General features: G+C 35.1%; 1 protein-coding gene across 1 annotated transcript in view; it reads right to left on the bottom strand.

The window, feature by feature from the left end:
- Positions 1-6051, bottom strand: part of LOC136027658 (zinc finger protein 675-like) — a 152180-nt gene extending 146129 nt beyond the window's left edge. Inside the window, exon 1 of the mRNA XM_065705093.1 lies at positions 5838-6051. Within this exon, the coding sequence (XP_065561165.1) occupies positions 5838-5873 (36 nt within the window). The 5' untranslated portion in view covers positions 5874-6051. The remainder of the gene's footprint in view (positions 1-5837) is intronic.
- Between the last annotated feature and the right edge of the window lie 21753 nt (positions 6052-27804).

The following is a 27804-nucleotide window of genomic DNA, read 5'->3' as shown; positions in this document are numbered from 1 at the left end:
AGCTTTTAGTTTCATTAGTTCTCAAATTAGTGTCTATCAGACCCTACTAGGGGGCTGGGGAGAGGCACAAATATAATGGTCATTCAATTTATAAGCGACATTAAATCGGCAAGTTTTTTCTGTCTTACGTCTCTCCTATAAAACATACTACCCGAATGCAATTTGTCCCTCTTCTGATGCATATACTAGCCCCGTAGCTTTTAGTTTCATTAGTCCTCAAACATTGCAAAAGCTAAAATTCGTAGACCCTTTGTTTCTTGTTTGTTTGTTTCTTGTTGTTTTTTTTGTGTGTGTTTTTTTTTGACAAAAGAACGTACTTACACATTTGCTATAGTACCACAGGTTTTTATATAAAATCAACATAAGTCTAGTTTTTTCTCAAATTTTGAAGAAAGAAAAAGATATGACGAATTTGAACCAGGAGGATTGTGAAATTCCGAATTTTTGGTAAATAAACATAGTTTTTCGTACTTTTCTCTTCAATTCGTTTATAGTTTTCGATAGTGGTCAGGTTTTAGATAGAATAAAGTTATGACTTTTCATAGATATACTGACTTCGACTATAGAGTCATCCATTTGTGTCTTGTTGAGCCCTGAAAAAGCAAGCATATTCACATGTAATCAGAAGATGAGACGTCTACAGGGACTTGTTTTATTGAATTGGCTCAATCGCTCCAGAAGTGTTATTTAAGTCCACAAAGGTAAGCTCATTCAACATATATGTATATGATTACACACGGGTATATGGTAAGGTAGGGACTCCCTGGTTATTTTTGCCTCTGCAGCGGAAACCAATTAGAAAAAAAAGAAGAAATTTACGATTTCAGATTCCACTTCATGTTTTTTCCAAAACTAATAGCCACAACCACTGTAATTGTGCTTCAACCCCAATCCTTAACTAGGGCCATATAGGCTAGATATGGCCTTAGGCTATATACAGCATTTTGCTTATTTTGACGGATGGGGTATTTATTGTCGTTATTCCTTATGAACAGTGGGTTCAAAATTCAGAATAAAACTGCTCTAAAAACTAAAAACGCTATATTTATCCGCTATAACTAACGCTATATTTATCCGCTATAACTAACGCTATATTTATCCGCTATAACTAACGCTATATTTATCCGCTATAACTAACGCTATATTTATCCGCTATAACTAACGCTATATTTATCCGCTATAACTAACGCTATATTTATCCGCTATAACTAACGCTATATTTATCCGCTATAACTAACGCTATATTTATCCGCTATAACTAACGCTATATTTATCCGCTATAACTAACGCTATATTTATCCGCTATAACTAACGCTATATTTATCCGCTATAACTAACGCTATATTTATCCGCTATAACTAACGCTATATTTATCCGCTATAACTAACGCTATATTTATCCGCTATAACTAACGCTATATTTATCCGCTATAACTAACGCTATATTTATCCCTGTTAAGAGGGTTGAAGCACAGTTACAATGATAGTGGCTAATATATTTATAAAGAGCATTAAATGAGAATCAAATGGTAAATTTTTTTTTTGTCTGATTTCTTTCCTATACCACAGACTATCCCAGCGCAGTTTTTCCCCTCTTTTGAACAGAATATCTTGCATTTTATGCAAAAAATTCCTTTTTGATAAATTTTCAAATTTGCTTCTAGTTTCACTGCACCCCAACTCTCCACGCTCCGTACAGAACTTTCAAGATTTTGTGGCCTTTAATTATTTTTTAATTAATTTTCCCTGAACAGTTGATTGAAAATTTAGAATATAGACAATTTGAAAACAGAAAAACAACAACAAAATAAGCAAGTACATTGATTTAGCTTAGGGTTATATTCGTTCCTATTCAGGGGGGCTGTAGATAATTCCAAAGACCACGCTGCCTTTTCATGACTATAAAAAAAAGTTCAAATAGGGATAAATCCTTTTAATAGACAGTGATAAATTTCACAAGAAATGCTAGATATTTTGATCGTATATGTAGTTGCCGTTTTTACTATTGATAACGGTCACTGCATATGTGACCGAAATATCTAAGAAAACTTTTGTGAAAATTTATCACTGTCTATTAAAAGGATTTATCCCTATTTAAGTTTTATTTATCGCAAGGAGGGCTGGGATGCTAGTGGTCTACACATCAAGCATACATATTTTTCCATCATATAGTCTTTGAAATTGCTCATGCTGATGATCTTAAACCTGAGTATTGTTCCTTCCCCATACTGTATACAAAATGTTTCGTCGATTTCTAAGAAGGGAAAAGCAACTGCTCTTTGAGCTTCATCATTTCATTTCATTTACTCAGTGTCACCTATCTTAAAAACTTGTTATAAATGAGTTTGAGAGATTTCAAGTATCAAAAATTAATAATTTGGTTATGGTTTCCATGGGTTTCAACACTTATAAATACGAAAATCAATGCTAAAATGCTAAATGCTAAATACCTCACCTTAGACCTTAGTTCCTCCCGTGCTACCAAAGGCACCCAGGGCATCCAGAAAGAGCCACTAATCATCTCTCATATGTGCTGCTGCCCAAACGTCTTCCCATTGGGGTTGGACTGTCGAATTGATAAACTTCACGTCCCACTGATATGTACGAGGAAGTGTATTTTTTGGCTTTCCTCTTCTTTGGGTTTCCTCTGGTTGCGACTCGAGTACCGTTCTAGGGAGTCTATCTTCCGTCATACGGATAATGTGTCCCATGTAGCGGCATCTTCGTTTGCGTATGGCATCTGTTACCAGGGGCTGATGCGTGATAGAGCGAGCTGTCTGCTTAGTTATGTTGTCCCTCCAATTAATATTCAGTATCCTGCGAGTTCTCGAAAGCGAGAATCCTCTTTTCTTGCTGTTGGTTCAGTTTCCAGCATTCACAGCTATAGAGGCAGGCAGAGAGGAAGTAACTGTTGAATAGCCTCGACTTCAGTTTCAGGGAGTACTTTTTGGATCGCCAAACTTGCTTTAGTCTTTTGAAAGCTCCACAGGCTTGTCCAATCCTAGACTGTACCTCCTTTTCGCTTGATCCAGTTCGTTCGACTGTACTTCTGAGGATCCTAACACCACTACCAGGTCTACTGAATTGTCCCCGCACTTTATGCCAAGTGGTGAGTCACTCGTAGCGATGATTTTTGTCCTGTCCGAACTAATCTTCAGTCCTAAAAGACTTGCTTTCTCTCGTATGACATCGAGAAGCTCCTGGAGCCTTTCCTTGTTTCCTCAATCAAGGTGAGGTTGTCGGGGAAATCAAGATCTGCTAGTCGTTTATTATCGCATATTTGGATACCAAACCCTATGCAATCTTGGAGCACATAATCGATAACAAGAACATAAAGCAGGGGGGAGAGGACACATTACTGTCTGACCCAGAAATGTAACTGAAATACTTTGTATTTCCTGCATGGGTCCGAACGCAGCACTATGTACTTTCGTACAGCGCAGTGATCAGGGATATCAGTTTATCTGGAATGCCGTAATGTCCGAGGATTTTCCACAGCGACTCTCGGTGTATTGAGTCAAAGGCTTTTTCAAAATCCACAAGGACCAGGTACATCTTTTGCCTCCATTCATTGCATTCCTCAATCAACATGCACAGGAAATATATAAGGTCTGAGCAGGAACGAGATGGGCAGAAGCCATGTTGTTCGTCTCTCAAGCGCTTATCTAGCGCTGTCTGGATGCGGCGGAGAATTACCTGTGAGAATATTTTCCCCGGGATAGAAAGGAGGCTAATTCTCCACCAGTTATCATACTTCAATGCATCTCCTTTCTTGAAAAGCTTGGTGAGTGTGCTTTTTCTCCTTTCTTCAGGGACTTTCTCTGATTTCCAGATCCATGCAAAGAATGCGATCCACACTGTTATGCAAGTACCTTTAAAGAGGATTTGATCATTTCTGCTGATATCTTGTCACTTCCTGGTGTTATACCGTTCTTCAACTTGCGAGTGGGTCGAACTATTTCTTCGGTCGATGGCTCTTTTGCATGGCTTTGAAGGTCCAGGAGAGGGGTTGTGGGATGTCTGCTATGTTCGGAGGACTAGTTCTGTTATGGACTTTCTCAAAATGTACGGCCCACACTTCAGAGATTTCATTGGAGGCTGTGACCATCTTGCCATTCTCATCTTTAACTGGCCCATTTAGGTTACGTCGTTTCCCGATGATTTCATTGGTAATTTTGTAAACAGCTCTGGAATCGCCGCGTTTGGCTGCTTATTCTGCCATAGCTGCCTTCTTTCTAGAAAGTCCCCTTTATCTCCCCTTGCGCTCTTCCTCACTAGCGTGTCTTGATGTTTGTGCCAAAATATGTTTGAATGATAATTCTCAGCTAACCAATGAAAAAACTATTTATTTACCTTCCCAGTTTTAGAGGCAATAATCTCAAACTCAAATTTTGTGCTTCATTTTATCAGTTTGACAGTTTGAGTGCCATTGCAATATCGCTGTTGTGAGGCTCCGGAAAGATTGTTAATCGGGCCTTCGACTCCTTTATTCATGCAGTAACGTTTTTTTTCATTGCTAAAAGGGCTGAAAATCGTTATGTCGTTAAGGCAAGGAGCCGACATCCCCAGATATAGTTCCTGTCTAAAAATAGATTGCTAAGGTGCAGTTTCTTCTCCTATTTTGTTTAATAACTATGTTTTGGAGCCCCGAGAGTCTTGCCCGCCATCTTGCATTTTAAATGACATCAATAGATCTCTAGTTTCATATTTCGATAATATCCTTACTATCATTCAAACTATTGAAAAAATTTCCAAAATGTCCTAAAGTTTACAACATACAAAATTGAAGTTCGGTCCACACAAGATTTCAAACATTTTCAGTTTTATCTTTATAACATTGAAAATCTAAATTTGCTGAGACTTTTTAGAATTAATATAGTTATATTTTAATCAGCCAATGTAGTTACATTATTCTGATACGAATTAAATTTGTGTCCATACAAAGTCTTGTTTGCCATAGCTTTTATTTTGAACTTTGATTGGCTTTGAAATATTATTTGTTGCTGCGTTGATGTTGATGTTATGTCAAATAAAAAATTAAACACTCGAATACAAAGAGTTTAAAGTAAAGCGTGAATGACGTTCTGGTTTTTAAGGGGGGGGGGGTGCTATTCTCATTCGTGTAAGCTTCTGTTTGTTTTAGGTTTGACTTGGCAGTTCGTTTTAATTCTGTTAGTTTTAGGATTCATCCATAGCAGTATTTGTTATTTAATGTTTCACATAATTTTCCATTTTAATTTCTCTTCATTTGGGTTTCATTTATTCATTAAAAGTAATTCATGCTCGTTTTGAGAATGGACTATTATATGACTTTATTTTAGCTCGATTTAGGTTTCAATATGGGTATGTACTTCTCTTTTGGACTTTTTTTTTATAGATTAAGAAATCTACAAAATCTATCTTTTATTGATCTATCTATCTATCTATCTTTTATGTATCTGTTATTGAATTTTATTTATCTTTAATTTTCGTTGTTTTTCTCTCGAAATATTTGCTTTCTGTGTTTTCTGCAGTATTTTGTTTGGCCTTTAAAAACCCCATTTTTGATCGTTTTCTGTCTTTATGTTCTGACTGTAATGTTTGTTCGTTTTAAGTTTGTCTTGACTATTCATTTCGAATATTTTTTTTTATTCAATTTGTTTGATGTGCTTATTCATTTTAGTTTCTGTTCGTTTTTGGGTTTCACTTATTCTTTCTCAGTTATTTCTGTTCGTTTTAAGTTAAGTTTATATGACTTTATCTCTGCTCGTTCTAGGTTCTAGAATAGCTCATTTTACTTCCCTTATTTTTTTGGAGGGGGAGCGTTGTTTTAAATTAATAAAAGACGAAAATACTTACCTTGTATTTTGCTTCACTTTGTTGAAAATAAATCATCCTTCGAAATTATATCTTTCGCTGCTCATCAACTTGATTTCTGTTAAGGTTGAGGAGGTGACAACATTCAGGAATCGCGTACACCAGGTACACCAGGTGGTGGAAGTGTGTCAAGCGTGGAAAAAGCTGTTCTAAGCGTGTTAGAGACTATGTTGAGCATGGTGGAGACTGTGCCAACCGTAGCCGAACTCGGTGCAAGTGGCGTCCAAGCGTTCAGATTAGCAATTTTCCTGAAAATGGGCTGGGTCCACTTTAGAATATTAAATTTACTTCCCTACTAACTTCATATTAATGAGTTATCGTGAAGCCTCCTCGAAAACAAGCCATAGAGAGGTTACGGAGGTTAGAATTTCATTTCCTAAAAATAACTGGACTAAAATAAACTGGACCTTACTAGCTTCATAACCTTATTTAGCTGAACATTGTGGAAACAGCCTGGTCACCAATCTAATAATACCACCAAGAAAGGTTTTGTCAATGAGTCATTCAGGTTTGAGATGACAGGCGAATACAAAGAAGTCTCTAAGTGATTTGAAGTTGATAATTGCTTTTCGGCACAAAATTAAATTCCTAAGATTAGAACATATGGCAAGCATAATGCATTAAATGAAGGTGCGGTATGTATATGTTTATCTCTTAATAATGGCTATGAAAATATTCAATATATTTCATTTTTAAGCAATCATTAGTTAATGTCTTCCCTTGGGTGGAGGTTGATCAAGTGCTGAGAAAATCAAGATACATAAAGTCTATTATCTTTACAGTGAGTGTGGCTCGTAATGCGGTCTCAATTTATAATTGTCAACTTTTAAATTAATTTTTCTTGGTCAATATTAACAAAAAAAAACTTGGTTTCAATTCTGCTTAGGTATGCAACATAAAATTAATAGTTGAAGGGTTGAAGATGGATATATAATTATTCTGAGAAACATTATTACAGTAAGTCAACGAAAATGAATCAATACAAATATTGTTATATAATCTATATATATATATATATATATATATATATATATATATATATATATATATATATATATATATGTATGTATTATATGTATATATGTATTATGCACAAAACGGATTTGGGGAGTGAGCAACCCCTCGTCTCATCCCCAATTAAGGACTGAAAACTAAAATTTATCCAATCGTGGGTATTTTGAGTCGTGGGCATTTAAAGTCGTGGGCATTTTGAGTTTTTGGCATTTTTCGTGGGCATTTTGATTGTTAGCCGCGTTTTTAACAGAGCATTGTTTTTAATTATTTTTTTATCGAGCGTTTCTCCATATCGCTACTCCACATCAAATTAATTGGCTAATAATAACTGTTTTAAAACATATATTTTTCTTCTCCCAAGTTCACTCGTTGTAATGAAGAGATATAATCACATATTTTTAGTATACGATGTTTAGGCGTCAGCATAAACTGACATTGTTAAAAACGTAAATGCGCAATAGTGGATATATAAAGTGACAAAATATCACATAGTCTGGGCCCAGCACAGATAAAATCGGTCATTTATCTTCGAAGATGGACCCATAAGGGTAAGGGCTTTCAAAGAACACAAAATATATAGAAGACTTATTATATATTATAATGGTGATTAAATCTTTTAACAACGAAGTTTCTGATATATACTCTATGCCATAACGAGACATTAACATCAGATTATCTCTATATATGCGCGTATAGTTGAGTACATCACAGTTCTTTGTCTAAATTAGAAGGTGTGGGCACTAGTTATTTCTTTTGCATTGTCTTTTGACCGGTATAGTCCCTTGTTTAGTAAATTAACATGTCAACACTGGTTGAAATTTGATATTTTTATTCAGTGAAAATATATCGATTGGCATTGCTGCATTCGAAAGATAGAAATTTGAATTTATTGGTTTACATCTAGATCTGTAAATGCTTGTTCAGATATGCTTATTTAGTTGAGTAAATACTGCTTTTTGTCTAAATTTAAGGTGTGGGCACTAGTTATTTCTTCAGCACTGTTTTGACTGGTATAGCCACTTGTTAAGTAGATTGGCATGTCAACGCTGGTTTAAAACATATATTTTAATTTAATGAATTTACTTCCAATGCTGCTGTAGAAAGATATAAATTTGAATTTATAGATTTACATCTAAGCTTGCACAGAATTACATAATTACCAGGGTGCCAAGCTTCGCTCGGTGAAAAGAGAGAGGTTTTTTAATCTTTTTTGCAAAACAACTATTTTTCCGTTTTTTTTTGTTCAGAATCCCCTTTTCATACTTTTACCGATAAATTATTCAGAACTAATGAGAATGAAATTAAATTAAAATTATAAATTAAATAGAAATTAAATTAAATTATAATGTGCTTCTTAAAATATTTAGCACAGATACTCAGCTTTAGCGATATTTATTATAACTTTTTCAGATATTTGCACGTCACTCATACTAATATTTTTTTTTTCCAAAATTAAAGTCCTAAGCAAACTTCCTTATGAAAAACAAGAAAAAGATAACAAATGAATGATAAAATCAAATAGCCGAGAAAAGCAGGGGTCTTGTCAGCCAATGGACAGAAAAGAAGCATTTTTATAACATCATATAAGCAATTTCTTATATGATGTCATGTATAGCATAAATAAGATTGTCGAGTTTCCAACGCATCAGTAATTTCCATAATACAATGTCTGTTGGAAGGCCCAAAAAAACGAAAAATTGAAGTTGCTATAAATGATAATTTTTTGGAACAAACACCTAAACTATCAAACGTGATAAGATGTGAAAATCGACAATGTGGACCCTCAATTGCAACACCAATACGGGCAGCTAAAGCAAAGGCTAACTGCCTGAAGTAGTCGAAATCCAAAAACTTATCAAAATGAAAATGAAGCGCAAAGACACGGGCGGTTAGAAGATATAAGAAAACGACAAGTAGAGCATGTCAAAAATGAAGAGCAAAGACACTCCGATTAGAAGATATGCGAAAACGACAATTAAAGTGTATCAAAAACGAATATGAAGAGCAAAGATACAAGCGGTTAGAAGATATTCGACACCGAGCACGTGAGCGAGTCAAAAATGAAAATGAAGAGCAAAGACACACACGGTTAGAAGAACAGCGGTGGTGTGTCAAAAATGAAAATAAAAATGAAAATGAAAAATGAAAAATAGAATGTCGTGTGAGGGCTCATTCTAACGGAAATTAGACCAAAAAATTGGAGGGCACCTAGGCCCCCTCCCACGCTCATTTTTTCTCCCAAAGTCACCGGATCGAAATTCCGAGATAGCCATTTTATTCAACATAGTCGAAAAACCTAATAACTATGTCTTTGGGGACGACTTACTCCCCCACAGTCCCCGTGGGAGGGGCTGCAAGTTACAAACTTTGACCAGTGTTTACATATAGTAATGGTTATTAGGAAGTGTACAGACGTTTTCAGGTGAATTTTTTGGTGGGGGAGGGGGGTTCAGGGGAGGGGGCTATGTGGGGGGAACTCTCCATGGAGGAATTTGTCATGGGGGAAGAGAATTTCCATGAAGAATTTAAAAAGAAATGGAAAAATAAATATGAAAAACTTTTTTCAACTGAAAGTTAGGAGCAGCATTAAAAATTAAAACGAACAGAAATTATTACTCATGCGAGGGACTCACTTCCTCCTAAATACCTCGCTCTTTTAAAGTATTCTTAGTAATTTCAACTATTTTTTCTACGGCCTTTGTGATTCAGGGGCCATTCTTAAGGAACTGGGACAAAATTTAAGCTTTAGTGTGAAGAGCAAGGTATTCACGAGGGGGCGAACTCCCTCATATAATTAGTAAAAACATACGAATATAGAAGTGCGTTACGTAAGTTAATTTGTAAGTTACGTATCTTTTTACTAATAAAGACGTTCGTAAAAAATTAAAAGTTCTAGTTGCCTTTTTAAGTAGCCAAAAATTGGAGGGTAACTAGGCCTCCTCCCCCACTCCTTTTTTCTAAAAATTGTCCGATCAAAACTATGAAAAAGCCATTTAGCCAAAAATAATAAGCAAATTTCGTTTTAATTATTCCTGTGCGGAGAGCCAAAATCAAAACATGCATTAATTCAAAAACGTTCAGAAATTAAATAAAAAAAGACAATTTTTTTTAACTGAAAGTAAGGGGCGACATAAAAACCTAAAACAAACAGAAATTATTCCGTATATGAAAGGGGCTGTTCCCTCTTCAACACCCCGCTCTTTACACTAAAGTTTTTTAATGTTTTAAAAAGTATAGTGGAGAGAAAGAGTCAACTTTAGCGTTAAAAACTTGCGCTTTTTTATTTTCGTAAGAAGGAACTGTCGAGATCAATAGTTAAATATATTTTACTAAAACAAATTGAGAACTGATAGGAAATAAAAAGTAGAGTTGTGAGAAAGAGTCAAATTTTAGCGTAAAGAGCTATGCGTTCAGAAGGGGACAACCCCTTTCATATACGGAATAATTTCTATTTGTTTTAAGTCTTAATGTCGCTCCTTACTTGCGGTTAAAAAAAACTTGTTTTTTTATCTAATATTTTACTAGAACGAATTGAAAACTTATAAATTACTAACTGATAAAACTGAAAGCGGATGTCCAAAGATTCCGCATCTCAAATTTTGTACATAATAAAAATGTACATATTTATGCAAAAGCACTTCAAGTCTTGGCTTGAATTTAAAGGTAAAAATGAAGCTAAAGGCTTGAAAAGTCATTTAGTCTGTCCTATTGACTCTGGTAGGCCTAGAGGGATATTTTCGGCAGCAAAATGCCTCATACTGTTTTATGATGCGATTTGCTTGCCGTCTGTGGTTAATGGCTAATATCAGGCGTCGTCAACTCATCTTGTTGGCTCTAATTCAGTTTTCACAATCATCATCAAAACAAACTATTATTTCAGAGTTAACAATATCAATTCGATCGTAGCTGAGGTTCGTCAATAGAGACCGAAACTAAAAAAAAGAATACTTGTTAATTAGACAAAACACACTCAAGAATTAGGCTTAGGTTAGATCTGAGAAAACCGGTTTCATAGCCGCAAAGATGAGAGACAGAATAGAAAGCTAATGAATTTGGTTTCGATAATGAATAACTAAAATGTTGGCTTGACTTCACCTATTAATACAGGCAGATATCAAACAGTTCGTGGTAACGTACTGTAGTAAGGAGCGACACGGCTCAAAAGTAAACGAAACTCTGAAAAACGGAAATTTGATATTAATAGATACATCAAAGAGTCGGATTTTTATGCTGATTTTAAATATTTAAGTTTTACTGTTTTAAAAAGTAGAGTTGACAAAAAGAGTCAAACTTTAGTGTAAAGAGCGGGGCGTTGAGGAGGGAACAGCCCCTTTCATACATGGATAATTTCTGTTTGTTTTAAGTTTTAATGTCGCTCCTTACTTTCAGTTTATAAAAAAAACTTGTTTTTTTATTTATTTTCAAACGAGAATCGGATCTTTTGGTGGTTTTAGGGGTGGTAATGCAATGCTGATTTGTTATTTTGTGGCGAAATTTCTGATAATATAATTTATAAATAAGTTAGGTTTACCGTTTAAAGGGAATCTAATTTTTTTCTTTATTGTCCAGTTGGTTCAAATCATAGGCAGTGCAATAGTGTCGCCGAAGGAAAGAGCGACAAGACTTCAATTCATTTACTTATTTCCCCAGGCCACTTCGCATGGAAGGAAATATCCCAGAAAGTCAAAGGGGGCTCGTTCAGTTGGAAATTTGAAGTTCTAGCACCCTTTTCAAGAGCCAAAAGTGATTGAAGCGCAATCAGCCCCCTCCAACACCCTTTTTAACAGTCCTCTAAGCAAAGACATCCGAACAAAATTTTGAGCTAGCCATTCTGTTGAAAATAGTTGAGCGGTCAAACAACACTGCCTCTGGGGATGATATGACTCCCCACAGCGCCTGTGAAAAGAAGTGTAAGTTATACAAGCTGCCCATTGCTTAGATAAAGGTTTTGCTATTGAGAAATGGGGCGTGTTTGATCCTGGGTCTCCAAATAAACTAAGAGTATCGGGATGAAACTTTCAGGAAATTTGAGGGAATTACTGGACTAAATCAGAACGCACTATGTGCCTGCAAGTTGTCAAAAGAGCCTACCAGCAATATTTTAGGAGCGGCATTAAAGTTGATTAAAGTTGATTAAAGTTGAAAGTTTCAACTTTCAACTTTCGCGATTACTTGCGACTACTTGCTGCTACGGCTACTTTTGTTTGCAACTGTGACTATTTACGATTGCGATTACTCGCGACTGAGACTGCTACTACTGCTGCAACTATTGGAACTACACGAAAAGGGTTTAAATTCATCCATATTGTCAGAATGGTAAGGATGCAATGTCTTACGAATCGAATAGGGTATTTAGGTGAGACTGTCAAGGAAAAATGATGGGAAAATAAAACCTAATACAAAAAACAATGTGTATCCAGATTGTTAAAAGAGCGTCTGTTCAATATTACATAAAAAAAAAACTAGTTTTTTTTTAAGTGAAAGTAAGGAGCGACATTAAAACTTAAAACGAACAGAAATTACTCCGTATATGAAATGGGTTGTCCCCACCGCAATCCATTGCTCTTTACGCTAAAGTTTTTAATTGTTTTAAAAATCAGAATTGTGGCAAAGAGTCAAACTTTAGCGTAAAGAGCGAGGCTTTGGGGGAAAATGAGCATGGGAGGGGGCCTAGGTGCCCTCCAATTTGTTTGGTCACTTAAAAAGGGCACTAGAACTTTTCATTTCCGTTAGAATTAGCCCTCTCGCGACATTCTAGGACCACTTGGTCGATACGATGACCTCTGAGAAAAAAAAAACAAAAAACAAACAAACAAATAAACACGCACCCGTGACTGGTCTTCTGGCAAAAAACACGAAATTCCACATTTTTGTAGATAGGAGCTCAAAACTTCTACAATAGGTTTCTCTGATACGCTGAATCTGATGGTGTGATTTTAGTTAAGATTCTATGACTTTTAGGGGTTGTTTCCCCCTATTTTTAAAATAAGGCAAATTTTCTCAGGCTCGTAACTTTTGATGGGTAAGGCTAAACTTGATTAAACTTATATATTTAAAATCAGCATTAAAATGCGATTCTTTTGATGTAGCTATTGATGTCAAAATTATTTAGAGTTTTGGTTGCTATTGAGCCGGGTCGCTCCTTACTACAGTTCGTTACCACGAACTGTTGGATCCCACTAGCAGCTGAGGGTATTAGGTTATAATTTTCAGGGCTTGTTTTTAGCGGTATTGAACTAAATCAAAACACACTAAGTGCAACCAAGGTTTTCAAAAGGGCGTTTCTGCAATATCTAAGGAAGTTCTAAGTTTATTATGTTGGGTTTTCAAGGCATGTTCAGGTTTTTTTTTCTTTTTTTTTTCACGATACGATACTTTATTATAAACACAATTATAACTCTTTACTTTATACATCTACTGCAATGATGGAAAAACATACGTTTTTGTTGGCGTTAAGTAAGCCAAAAGAAACTATAGGCATCAAAGTTTTCAAAAAGACGTTCCTGAAATATCTTAGGAATGGCTAAGCGATTAAAGTTTACGAGTTTGACAAACATTTCGTGGATTCAAACCCTCTGATCCCCCTTCCTTTAATACGGCCTTGGCCCAGTGTGAAAATATATGGTTAAGCGTGAAGGCCATACTTAACCTGACGTAACTGAACAACTTGGTATAAAAAATTACGTACGCGGTGTGAAAGGTGCTTAACGTGCGAGTTTGATATAAGTTTTGTATAACTGCTATAAGATATAGTATACAATATAATTATTATAATATTAATAGAAAAATATTAGTACTTATTGGTTATACAATAGACACTATAAAATTTCGACACAAGAAACTTGTCAAGTAACTTCTTTATACCGTCGATCATTTTGATGGCAAAGATTCTGGGTATATAATTCTAAGTTGCAATTTTACAATTTTCCTAATAAAGTATTATATTTTGATCATATTTTGTTTTATTTCATTAGCATTATCAAAAGTTTGGGCTATATATTGGCACACTAGGGGGGGGGGTAAAGCATAGCATATATTGAGTGCAGCAATGGTTAGTTTACACATTTAATACATGCTGTGCTTTACCCCCCCCCCCCCTAGTGTCCAAATATATAGCCCAAATATGTTTCTAAACTAATATATATTCATCATATTTTGTTTCATTTCATTAGCATTAATCGAAATTCACTTCCCGAGTGTCTATTATATAATCGATAAGTACCAAAATATTTTCTCTTTTTATGGATTCGTGAATCTTTCTTCGCAATGATCTCATGTGCTAAGTGTTGATAATAAAAACAGGAGATGGTTCGTGCCAAAGGGCAAGATGTAACTTATAAACGAAGATTTTGACTCAAGCAATGAAACTTCGACCTCTTGCGGTTCCGGCGTCATATGGCCAGATTGTTACCTTACTGTTAACTGCACTCAGTAATTACCCCATTACACCTTGGTTGGATGTTAAAAGGGCTTCGCGTTTCACGGGCTAAATAAGAGGAAATCACCCGAAGAGATATTATTACCGAGGGCAATTAAGTTACTTTAAGATGCGTCGTGAAAACCGTTTAAGTTATGTTTTAATTTAGCGATGTCAAATTCAGAAAACTTCCTGTTATGCGGTTCAGCAATAAACATCACCTATGCTATTAAATTGGTGCACTTTGCCTCCGCTAATACAGTTAAAGTAGCTATTTGATACCTGACCTCATCAGAACCTCATATTTCATAATGGAGGTACTTGAGTTTTATTTCTTTATTCTTTCATTTGAATTTGTATGGTTCATTTTTATTACAGGCTTCCAAAATTATTCTGCGAATTTTACACTTCTAGCTTGAATACCTCAGCTGTAATTTAAGTAGAAGTAGACAATTTCTTAAACCACATTGGCCTACCATAAAATAAAGAAAGAAAACGAAAAACAAAAAATGTTTCTTTTTCATTGGTTTTGTTGTACTTTCCGCGCTCGTTTTTTGGTTTTTCCTTGACCATATTATTTTGTTCGCGCTGAAGAAGAAAGGCGGTTGTTCTTTCGATTTTTGTGCCTTATTTTTCCATGTCGTTGAAAGTCTTTTTTTTGTTAATTACATATCTGTATATTATCATTTAAACTTTTTTTTTTTTTTTACTAAATAAGGAAAAGGAACTCAAATTATTGAAATGACAACTGGGATATGTAGAGATTCCATTTGAAATAGATAAAAACAAAAAAGTTTTCAAGAAAAATTAATAATATTATTTTCACTCAATAGCAAACTTGGAGAAATATCAGATACATCCATGGAATTTGGGCGAAAAGATATAACGTTGTCCCCATAAACTGCATTGTGTGTTTCTTGACGCTTTACAAGCCACAGTTATAAGAAAAAAAAAAGGATTTTGCAATTTTTGAAAAAACATGACGTTTCGTCGTAAACCTTTTTCTCTAGTATTCCCCATCCAATCTACTGCTGCCAAAATTTCTTTAGAATTCCCTTCTGGAGTAGAGTCCATCAGGACTGCAAGAAAATTTTGACCTTGCTATAAGAAAAACCAAAAACAAATCTCAGTTACTCCCCAAATTTAGAGCACACACTATTTTTATTCAGATTTTTGGATACCCATTTTTTTTGCCAAATTTGAAAATACTTAAAAATAATCTTTTTTGCAAAAAGACATTAAAATTTCCTTTTGAAATGTTGATTAAATGATCTACATCCATCATTGAGAGGGGTCTGAGAGGAGAATATGAGCAAACCTGATCAAGCCTAAAAAGAAAATTATGACGCTCCAACCTGAGCTCCTTGTTTTTGTGTTCAAACAGTTCGTGGTAAAGATTTTTTGCCAGAAGACAAATCACGGATGCCTGTTTATTTTTTTTTTTTTCTTTTTCCCAGGGGTGATCGTATCGACCCAGTGGTCCTAGAATTTTGCGAGAGGGCTCATTCGAACGGAAATGAAAAGTTCTAGTGCCATTTTTAAGTGACCAAAAAATTGGAGGGCACCTAGGCCCCCTCCCACGCTCATTTTTTTCCAAAGTCGTCGGATAAAAATTCTGAGATAGCCGTTTTATTCAGCATAGTCGAAAAACCTTATAACTATGTCTTTGGGGACGACTTACTCCCCCACAGTCCCCGTGGGAGGGGCTGCAAGTTACAAATTTTAACAAGTGTTTGCATATAGTAATGGGTTTTGGGGAGTGTACAGACGTTTACAGGGTTGGTTTTTTGGTTGTTTGGGTTGGGAGGTGCTTGAGAAGAGGGGGTTATGTGGGGGATACTTTCCATGGAGGAATTTGTCATGGGGGAAGAAGATTTCCATAAAGGAGGCGCAGCATTTTCTAGCATTATTTAAAAAAACAGTGAAAAAATAAATATGCTTAAGTTTTTTCAACTGAAAGTAAGGAGTAGCATTAAAAATTAAAACGCAGAGAAAATATTACGCATGTAAGGGCTTTAACCTCCTCCTAATAACTCAGTCTTTACGCTAAAGCATTTTTAGTAATTTCAACTATTTATTCTACGGCCTTTGTGATTCAGGGGACAAAATTTAAGCTTTAGTGTAAAGAGCGAGGTATTGACGAGTGGGTGAACCCTCTCATATACATACTAAAAACGTACGAATATAGAAGTTTGTTACGTAAGCTAATTCGTAAGTTACATATATCTTTTACTAATGAAAACGTTCGTAAAAAACTAAAAGTTCTAGTTGCCTTTTTAAGTACCCAAAAAATTGGAGGGCAACTGGACCTCCTCCCCCTCCTTTTTTCTCAAAATCATTTGATCAAAACTATGGGAAAGCCATTTAGCCAAATAAATAAATATGCAACTTTCGCTTTAATTATTCATCTGCGGAGAGCCGAAATCAAAACATGGATTAACTAAAAAAAACGTTCAGAAATTAAATAAAACAAACAAGTTTTTTTTAACTGAAAGTAAGGAGCAACATTAAAACTTAAACGAACAGAAATTACCCCGTATATGAAAGGGGCTGTTCCCTCTTCAACGCCCTGCTCTTTACGCTAAGTTTTTACTGTTTTAAAAATTAGAGTTGAGAGAAAGAGTCAAAGTTTAGCGCAAAGAGCAGGGCGTTGAAGAGGGAACAGCCCCTTTTTTGCCGTAGCAAAAAAATGTGTTTTTTGCCGTAGCAAAAAAACAGCAAATTTGCAGTCTCCGGTATTCGTCGTCATTACCTCTAGGATTCGAATTGGCCAGAGGGGATAGCCCGCAAAGTTGGCTAGGAATAAATCACCGATTTTAATGTTCGCAGGATTCATGCCTAGTAAATGAAAGATTATACAGTGAAAGAAACTTATCTTTCCGTGAGGGCCGAGCCTCACTAATGTATCCAAGTGAACAATCAGTCCAAACTGTGCGAGGTCGGCCCAACTGCTAATCCTTCTCTACACTAAAAAGTGTAATTAACGCGCAGGCAAATTATATCCAATTTTCTCTACACACCACACTTGGCTATCGTATCTAATTTTCTCAATTCAAAACGCCAAAAATCTGATTGTGTGATAAATTCAAGTATCAGATTGCACAATTTCTGCAGTCACTGAATTAATTCATGGCTAAGGAATCACGTTCAAACAATTCAAAAGTTCAAACAGGTGTAACCCCTTTGAGAGCCAGTCCAATACTGCAGCATATCAGTATACTGCAGGCATCTTCTTTGAATTAAATTCATTTTTTTCGGTAATCTCGGTTATAACGTTTTTTTTCTGATATTATGAGAAATAGAAACATTCAGATCGAAATAAAGATTTTTAATTTTATGAATGGTTTAAGAATATTAAGTGGAAACTTTCAGGGCATGATGAGGGGGATGTACAACTGACGAAAAGACAATATGCGCATACTTCCTTATATGAAATTGCTCCGTATATGAAAGGGGCTTTTCCTCTTCAACGCCTCGCTCTTTATGCTAAAGGTTTTTACTATTTTAAGAGGTAGAGTTAAGAGAAAGAGTCAAACTTTAGCGTAAAGAGCGGGGCGTTGAAGAGGAAAAACCCCTTTCATACGGAGTAATTCGGAGAACATTAAATTCTATACGGAGAACATTAAAATCGGTGATTTATTCCTAGCCAAATTGTCGGGCTATCCCCTCTGGCCAATTCGAATCCTAGAGGTAATGACGACGAATACCGGAGACTGCAAATTTCCTGTTTTTTTGCTACGGCAAAAAAAGAGGCTGTTCCCTCTTCAACGCCCTGCTCTTTGCGCTAAAGTTTGACTCTTTCTCTCGAACTCTAATTTTTAAAACAGTAAAAACTTTAGCGTAAAGAGCAGGGCGTTGAAGAGGGAACAGCCCCTTTCATATACGGAGTAATTTCTGTTCGTTTTAAGTTTTAATGTTGCTCCTTACTTTCAGTTAAAAAAAACCTGTTTTTTTATTTAATTTCATTAAGAACCCGACCATCTCTTACATTTCCTTTATTTGATGCCCACAAAAGCACAATTTTCAACATTTATTAAAACTTGACAAAACAGAGCAATCAAATACGTTTTTTTTGTTTTTTTTTATTCTGTCGTCTTGTTACCAGGTTCTAGCCTACTGAGGTAGAAAAAAGAAGCTAGAATTGAAGTCTGATTTCAACTTAAAATCATCCAACAGAGAACCCTGAAATAAAGTGCAAAAAAAACTTCCAAAGAAAAATAGGATGAAACCTCCAAACCGAGGCAATTACTTATACCGAAGAAGAAGCGGAAAATTAACATCTATTACGTCAACGCAAATGGTTCTAAAATATACCCTAGCCACAAGACACCATTGCCTGTAAATACCGCAACGGTCTGTAATATTAGCACACTCAACCCTGCTGAAGTTAACTTCAAAAGTGACTCTGCATTAATACGGAACATCACCGTCACAGAGGGGCACTTTCAACCTTCTGCGGTTAATCTTTCGGCAGTCATACTGCACAGAATTGACCTCAATTATATTAATTGTATAGTGTCATATATAATTAATGAATGGGATAGACTTCTTCTGTCTTATATGGATTGTAGGATATATAGAGCGATGACAGGAGATAGCAACCACGTCTGGTGATTAATCGTTGCTTTTGATTAAAATTCTACCTTGCATCATAGTTGGTCTCCTCTGGGCGGTCACTTGCTATCGGAACAACAAACCGACTATTGCACCAAATTCAAAAGAACATCCATACATGGTCGTAGCTAGAGAGGGTAGCTAAAAAAAATAACAGAAACCTATTTTTTGAAAACACAAAGAAAGTTTTGGAGATACCCTCCCCCCCCCATCACCAAAGTAAGTCATGAGCACGCCTTCACTGTGCTGGTCCGTATCTGGATTATCATGAGAATATATCAATCTTTTATATATAAAAAAAAATGAGTTTTCTTCTTTTTAATGTCTTCTGTTTTGACTATACATTTCGACATTAGATTTCAAACGTACTTGTGGATGTTCAGGTTTACAATATTTTGCTTCAGAAGGGGAGGGTGACAGAGGTTTAAAAAAGTCCTTTTTTACCAGAAGAATTTCATACTTAGTTTCGAACATTATTTTCTGTAAATGAATCATCTTTTAGGGGAAAGGGAGGGTTGACCTACAAAAGTCAGAAGCCAAAAGGGAAGGGTTTGTTTTCTATAAAAACAAGTAATGCCTGAAAACGCAGCCCAAATGAAAGATTCGTTCCAATTGAAGGACAGGCAGTGTCGTGGAACCATGGTGTACGCACTAGGTCTCAAAGTAAACTGGATGCATTAACGCGCAAATATAAACTAAATTGTGGACGCAGGGGTTCAGAGTTACTAAAGTCAGGATTGAGGCAAAAGTCTGTGTGCGTTTAAGAACGAAAATGCACTTATCCATGGATAGAAGCTTAAACAATGCTCAAAACCTTTTAGATTTCGAAACATTTATGGTTAATAATAACTACAACAAATAAAAAAAAGGTAAAATCGAAGGTTTAATAAACAAAATCGAATAATACAAATAATAGTAAATTATCATCAGGCCTCAATGAACTGCAATAAGTATTGCCAAATGAAAATTGTCATACGTGTTAACTAAGAATAAGAAATGCAGAAACCCAGAAACGTTGAACAACGAAGAAAGTAAGGTAAGTCATAGCCAGTGAAAAAAGAGAAAAACAAAATATTTTGGCTAAGTCTTACGTTCAATTGTCCTTTGTGCAAGAAGAAGAATCAAAAACATGTAGATAAAGGTCCACGGCACAATGTACAGAGATAAACCCTAGCAAAAGAACTAAAATAGAAGACCCCCTTTCTTAAACAACAGTGAAAGGCAGGTGAATTAGTCAGAATGATTTCCAAAAACCTGTCTGTTGTAAAGAAACTCGGTACTTGTTAATTATTCTGAACACACTTGAGTTCTTGGTCTGAGACAATGGGTTTCATAACCACAAAGACAAGTGACAGATGACAAAATGCATTGGATTTATATAATTTGGACTATATATTTGCATATTAGGGGGCGGGGGGGGGTAAAGTATAGCGGGTCTGCATTCAAAGTGTTTTAACTACAATTATTCAGCATATTGTGAAGTAAAAATTATTTTCTATTTTTATTATATCCAAATATTTTACCACCCCCTTCCTAATGTACAAATATATATCCCAAATTGGTACCTGTGTGATATACCCACTATCACCCAAGTTATTCAAGCATAACTTGAATAAGCATGTAGCGGGTTTCTTTCGCTAGTTTCTTTTACCTTAGTGTGAGATTAAATAAAAAAAAAACTAGTTTTTTTAACTGAAAGTAAGGAGCGACATTAAAACTTAAAACGAACAGAAATTACTCCGTATATGAAATGGGTTGTCCCCTCCGCAGTCCCTCGCTCTTTACGCTAAAGTTTGACTCTTTGCCACAATTCTACTTTTTAAAACAATGAAAAACTTTAGCGTAAAGAGCGTGGGACGCGGAGGGGACAACCCATTTCATATACGGAGTAATTTCTGTTCGTTTTAAGTTTTAATGTCGCTCCTTACTTTCAGTTAAAAAAACTAGTTTTTTTTTATTTAATTTCTGAACGTTTTTGAATTAATGCATGTTTGATTTTGGCTCTCCGCACATAAATTATTGAAATGAAATTAGTATATTAATTTTTTTTTTGGCTAAATGGCTTTCTCTTAGTTTTGATCAGACGATTTTGAGAAATAAGGGGTGGGGAAGGAGGCCTAGCTGCCCTCCAATTTTTCGGTTACTTAAAAAGGCTACTAGAACTTTTAATATTCAACGAACGTTTTTATTAGTAAAAAATATACGTAACTTAAGAATTAACTTACGTAACAAACTTTTATATTCTTATATTTTTATTATGTGTACGAGGGGGTTTGTACCCTCGTTAATACCTCGCTCTTTACACTAAATCGCAAGTTTTGTCCCAACTCTTTAAGAATGACCCCTGAATCAAACAGGCCGTAGAATAAATAGTTGAAATCACTAAAAATATTTTAGCATAAAGAGCGAGGTATTTATCTCCTCCTAAATACCTCGCTCTTTATGCTAAAGTATTTTTAGAACCCCTCATATGCGTAATAATCTCTGTTCGTTTTAAATTTCAATGCTATTCCTTACTTTCATTTGAAAAAACGTTTTCATGTTTATTTTTTCATTGTTTTTTTATAGTAATGCTAGAAAATCCTGCGCCCTTTTCATTGAATTTTTCTTCCCCCATGACATATTCCTCAAAGGAAAGATCCTCCCACAAAGCCCTCTCCCATCAACCCCACCCCCCAAACCAAAAAATCCCCATGAAAACGTCTGTACACTTCCCAATAACCGTTACTATATGTAAACATTGGTCAAAGTTTGTAACTTGCAGCCCCTCCCTCAGGGATTGTGGGGGAGTAAGTCATTCCCAAAGACATAGTTATTATGGTTTTCGACTATGCTGAACAAAATGGCTATCATAAGATTTTAATCTGTTGACTTTTGGAATAAAATGAGCATGGGAGGGGGCCTATTTGCCCTCCAATTTTTTTGGTCACTTAAAAAGGACACTAGAACTTTTCATTTCCGTTAGAATGAGCCCTCTCGCGACATTCTAGGACCACTTGGTCGATAAGATGACCCCTAGGAAAAAAAAAAACAAAAAAAACAAATAAACACGCACCCGTGATTTGTCTTCTGGCAAGAAATACAAAATTCCACATTTTTTAGATAGGAGCTTGAAATTTTTGCTATAGAGTTCTCTGATATACCGAATGCGATAGTGTGATTTTCGTTAAGATTCTATGACTTTTAGGGGATGTTTCCCCCTTTTTTCCAAAATAGGACAAATTTTCTCAGGCTCGTAACTTTTGATGACAAAGACTAAATTAATTGAAACTTATATATTTAGAATCAGCGTAAAAATTCGATTCTTTTGATGTATATTTTAACATCAAAATTCCGTTTTTTAGAATTTCGTTTACTATTGAGCCGGGTCGCCCCTTACTACAGTTCCTTACCACGAACTGTTTGAAAAGAAAATAATTCGGTATTTCGGGGCTTCTGACATTATTACTCCTTTGCGGAAGTTAGGCTCAAAATTGAAAAAGGATTATATTTTTTCTCTGGGCCCCTTCCACCTCTTAGTTCGTTTATTTTCCCGTTAGTTTTCACCTGTTTTCGCTTGATAGTTGTGTTATCTCTTAGCAGTTCTTTCGTTAGTTGAGTTATGGTTGTGGTATATATGTTTTATCGCTCGTATAGTTGTGTTATTTTCAAATTATACTCCATAATAGAGAGGCTCCGAACACCCAGCATTGTATGTTAAGCTCTTAATTTGACGTTTTTTTCTAACGTGACCACATTGGTCCTGCGCCCTTTTCATTGAATTTTTTCCCCCATGGCATATTTCTCCAAGGAAAGATCCTCCCATATAGCCCCCTCCCTCAACCCTACCCCCAAAACCAAAAAAAATCCCCCTGAAAACGTCTGTACACTTCCCAATAACCATTATTATTTGTAAACACTGGTTGAAGTTGGTAACTTGCAACCCCTCCCCCAGGGACTGTGGGGGAGTAAGTCATCCCCAAAAACATAGTTATTATGATTTTCGACTATGCTAAACAAAATGGCTATCTCAAAATTTTGATCCGTTGACTTTGGGAAAAAAATGAGCGTGGGAGGGGGCCTAGATGCCCTCCAATTTTTTTGGTCACTTAAAAAGGGCACTAGAACTTTTCATTTCCGTTAGAATGAGCCCTCTTGCAACACTCTAGGACCACTTGGTCGATACGATGACCCCTGGGGGAAAAAACAAAAAACAAAAAAAAAAACAAACAAATAAACACGCACCCGTGATTTGTCTTCTGGCAAAAAATGCAAAATTCCACATTTTTGTAGATAGGAGCTTGAAACTTCTACAGTAGAGTTCTCTGATACGCTGAATCTGATGGTGTCATTTTCGTTAAGATCCTACGACTTTTAGGGGGTGTTTCCCCCTATTTTCCTAAATAAGGCAAATTTTCTCAGGCTCGTAACTTTTGATGGCTAAGACTAAACTTGATGAAACTTATATATTTAAAATCAGCATTAAAATGCGATTCTTTTGATGTAGCTATTGATATCAAAATTCAATTTTTTAGAGTTTTGGTTCCTATTGAGCCGGATCGCTCCTTACTACAGTTCGTTACCACGAACTGTTTGAAAAGACCAAGAGAAGTGATAGATGAGAAATATATAGTTTGGTCTATACATCTCTGCATTAGCGGTGGGGGGGGGTAAAGTATTTAGACAGTGTGAAGTCAGAAAACAATTCTTACTTCCTAATATGCAGAATACTTTGCATACAGAACCGCTATACTTTAGCCTACCTCCAGCCCCTAGTGTGCAAATTTATAGCTCAAATTCGTTTCTAAAGTATTATATTTTTATCATACCTAGGTTTTTTTTGTTAGGATTAACCTAATTTCACTTCTTGAGCGGTAGTGGGCACATCATACAAGTACACCCAAATTATACACGTCCAATGCATTTTGTTATCCATCACTTGTTTTTGTGGCTATGAAACCGGTTTTCTTAGATCTTACATTCAGATCAAGGACTTGAGCGTGTTCTGAATAATTAACAACTACCAGAAACTCTATTCATTCTTAAAACATACGATCAGAAAATTATGCGCAGAGAGAATGGTCCCTGCCTGAAGTCATGGTTGCCAGAAAGGAATCTTTCGAGTCAAAATGTCCCTTTTTCACCTTAAGTGGCAGTTTGCCAGGCATTTCAAGATAGCATATACAACAGTAAAAGCAACTAAATAAAACCAGTTCAGATGAGAACTTTTATGATTACGAATCGACTCCGTCACCCTTTGGCCTTTAGCTTATCTAAACCCTGCTTATCTGTATTTCTATTGGTAGTCTGCTTGAATCTCCATTATTCTCCTTTTATCTGTAAAATTTTTAGAGACTACTTTGTGTGAATTGTGTTTCGTTTTCTCTGATGTTGACTCGGTTCTTCTTTCGTTTTTACCAACGACGATGAAATCATCGCCACTGAAGCGCCACTGCAGCTTAACCGGTGACGTTTTCTATCTTTTCTGCAACCGTATCCCATAAAAATTGAAACATGTACAATCTGCTGCTACCCAAAGAAAACTACACCTTCAATGGAAAGCCACATCTTCCTAGGCTGATAGGTGCCATATGTTTTAGCTTATTTTTGGCTTATTTTCCACATATATTTTTTTTCAGGCTTGGCACCCGTTAAAAACTGCATAACCGCACGTGGAGGTCTTTTCATTAAAATCTGAACGTGTGATTTCCCCTATTTTTCTTTCCAAGATATATAAGGTTGTGTACTTAACCTTCTCGAGCAATCAAATTTCAATTATACTATCTCTGGTACCTTAAAAATGTATATATATATATATATATATATATATATATATATATATATATATATATATATATATATATATATATATATATATATATATATATATATATATAGAACTATCAAACAGTTCGTGGTAACGAACTGTAGTAAGGAGCGACCCTGCTCAATAGTAACCGAAATTCTAAAAAATGGGATTTTGATACCAATATATACATCAAAAGAATTGCATTTTAATGCTGATTTTAAATATAAAAGTTTCATGAAGATCAGTTATACCCATCAAAAGTTACGAGCCTGAGAAAATGTACCTTATTTTAGAAAATAGGGGGAAACACCCTCTAAAATCATATAATCTTAATGAAAATCACACCAACAGATTCAGCGTATCAGAGAACCGTATTGTAGAAGTTTCAAGCTCCTATCTACAAAAATGTGGAATTTCACAATTTCACACGGATGCGTGTTTATTTGTTTGTTTTTTTTTGTTTGTTTTTTTTTTCCCAGGGGTGATCATATCGACTGAGTGGTCCTAGAATGTCGCGACAGGGCTCATTCTAACGGAAATTAAAAGTTCTAGCTCTCTTTTTAAGTGACCAAAAAAATTGGAGGGCACCTAGGCCCCCTCCCACGCTCATTTTTTCCCAAAAGTCACCGGACCAAAATTCTGAGATAGCCATTTTATTCACCATAGTCGAAAAACCTAATAACTATGTCTTTAGGGATAACTTATTCCCCCGCAGCCCCAGTGGGAGGGACTGCAAGTTACAAGCTTTGACCTGTGTTTGCATACAGTAATGGTTACTGGGAAGTGTACAGGCGTTTTCAGGGGGATTTATTTGGTTTAGGGGGGAGAGTTGAGGGGGGTTACGTGGGAGGATATTTTCATGGAGAAACTTCTCATGGGGGAAGAGAATTTCAATGAAGGGGGCGCAGGATCTTCTATCATTATTTGAAAAAGCAATGAAAAAATAAATATGAAAAGTTTTTTCTACTGAAAGTAAGGAGCAGAATTAAAACTTAAAACGAACAAAAATTATTACGCATATGAGGGGTTTACCTCCTCGTTATACCTCACTCTTTACGCTAACGTATTTTTAGTAATTTCAACTATTTATTCTACGGCCTTTGTGATTCAGAGGTCATTCTTAAGGAATTGGGAAAAATCTAAGCTTTAGTGTAAAGAGAGAGGTATCGACGAGGGTTGAACCCCCTCATATACGCAATAAAAACATACGAATATAGAAGGTCGTTACGTAAGTTAATTCGTAAGTTACGTATATTTTTTACCAATGAAAACGTTTGTAAAGAATTAAAAGTTCTAGCTGCTTTTTTAAGTAATCAAAAACTTGGAGGGCAACTAGGCCTCCTCCCTCGCTCCTTTTTTCTCAAAATCTTCCGATTAAAACTATGAAAAAGCCATTTAGCCCCAAAACATTAATGTGCAACTTTCGTTTTAATTATTTATGTACGGAGAGTCAAGATCAAAACATCCATTAATTCAAAAACGTCCAGAAGTTAAAAAAAAAAAAACAAGTTTTTTTAAATGAAAGTAAGGAGCGAGATTAAAACTTAAAGCGAACAGAAATTACTCCGTATATGAAAGGGGCTTTTCCTCCTCAACTCCCGGCTCTTTACGCTAAAGTGTTTTACTGTTTTAAAATGTAGAGTTAAGAGAAAGAATCAAACTTTAGCGTAAAGAGCGGGGCGTTTTTATCATAAGAAACTACAAAAACTTTCATGAAATAATTAAGCAAAGGCTTTTTTAACCTCGGGTTGGGCTTTAATTTGGTTTTTAAGTTTTGCTGAGGACGGCTATTTGTTTTAATCAAAATATTCGTAAGCACATAGGTATATATTAGCATATAACCAAAATATTCATATTTTGACAATTGGACAGCGAAAAAAACCTATTGTTCTGGTATTAAAAAATTTTCGAATTTTAATCCATATTGGAGTGTTAATAATTCACTGCAGGTGATAGATTCTTTAACAATGGTTTCAGCTAAAAGAATTGAGTCTTTCGATTTTGCGACAATGTATACTAATTTATCACTCAATTTAGTGTTAGATAATTTAAAAACTGTTATAAAGAAATCTTTCCTCTTATCTAGTAAAAGGTTCTTAAAAATAGACAGTTATAATAAAAAAGCCATATGGACAAACTGCTTTAATACTACAGTTAACTTGAGATGTTACAGCTTGGATATGATTTTTGAGTTATTGGAATTTGTTTTATACAATACTTATATAAGATTTGGGGGTGATTTGTACAAGCAAATTATGGGAATTCCCATGGGGGGGAATGCCAGCCCATTTATAGCTGACTTGTTTTTAAGTCAACTAGAATATAAATATATGATGGATAAGAATAATCCAATTAATTTAAAACATGCTTTGTCAAATAATAAAAGATATTTAGATGATATTTTGGTCTTAAATTGTAAGGATTTCATTGATATTTCTAAAAATATATATCCATCAGAGCTTATTCTTGAGCCTAGTCATGGCGCTGGTCATGAAGATCATTTCTTAGATTTAAATATTAATATTTGTGATAATAATAAATTAAGTTTTAAAATGTATAATAAAACGGATGATTTTGATTTTGAAGTGATTAGTTTCCCATTCCCTGAAAGTAATATACACTCAAATATCACATATTCAGCGTTTTTCTCACAGTTACTTCGTTATGCAAGGATTTGTAGTAATTATATTGATTTTAAAAATAGATGTAAAATCTTAAGCCAAAAATTGATATCAAGAGGTTTTTCTGCAAATAAATTAACTTGGCAATTTAAAAAATTTAGTTTTCATTATAACGAACTTTTAAATAAATATCAAAAGAATTATCTAGAAATACTTAAAGAAATTTTTTGACTAATTTCGGAGGTTCGAGAAATGTTGTCACAGCGCCATTTATTTTGAATTGTGTTTCTATTTGAGCGGAATTTTTAAAAAATTAGCCACATGGTAAAGATGAATTATATAATTGTTTAGTTCATTCAGGTTTTTTGCAATGTGTTAATATTTGTGATTTGGTAAAATTTTTAATATTTAGTTTACCTATTGTTGCTAAAGGGAGGGATATATTAACAGGATAAGCTTGTTTTGGTTTTACTTGGTTGTTTTACATTTGCTGTG

This window comes from Artemia franciscana, chromosome 5 (assembly GCF_032884065.1).
Source record: "Artemia franciscana chromosome 5, ASM3288406v1, whole genome shotgun sequence".
Classification (NCBI taxonomy): Eukaryota; Metazoa; Arthropoda; class Branchiopoda; order Anostraca; family Artemiidae; genus Artemia; species Artemia franciscana.
Note: the sequence above shows the minus strand (reverse complement) of the source record. Positions and strands in the feature narration are given on the sequence as shown.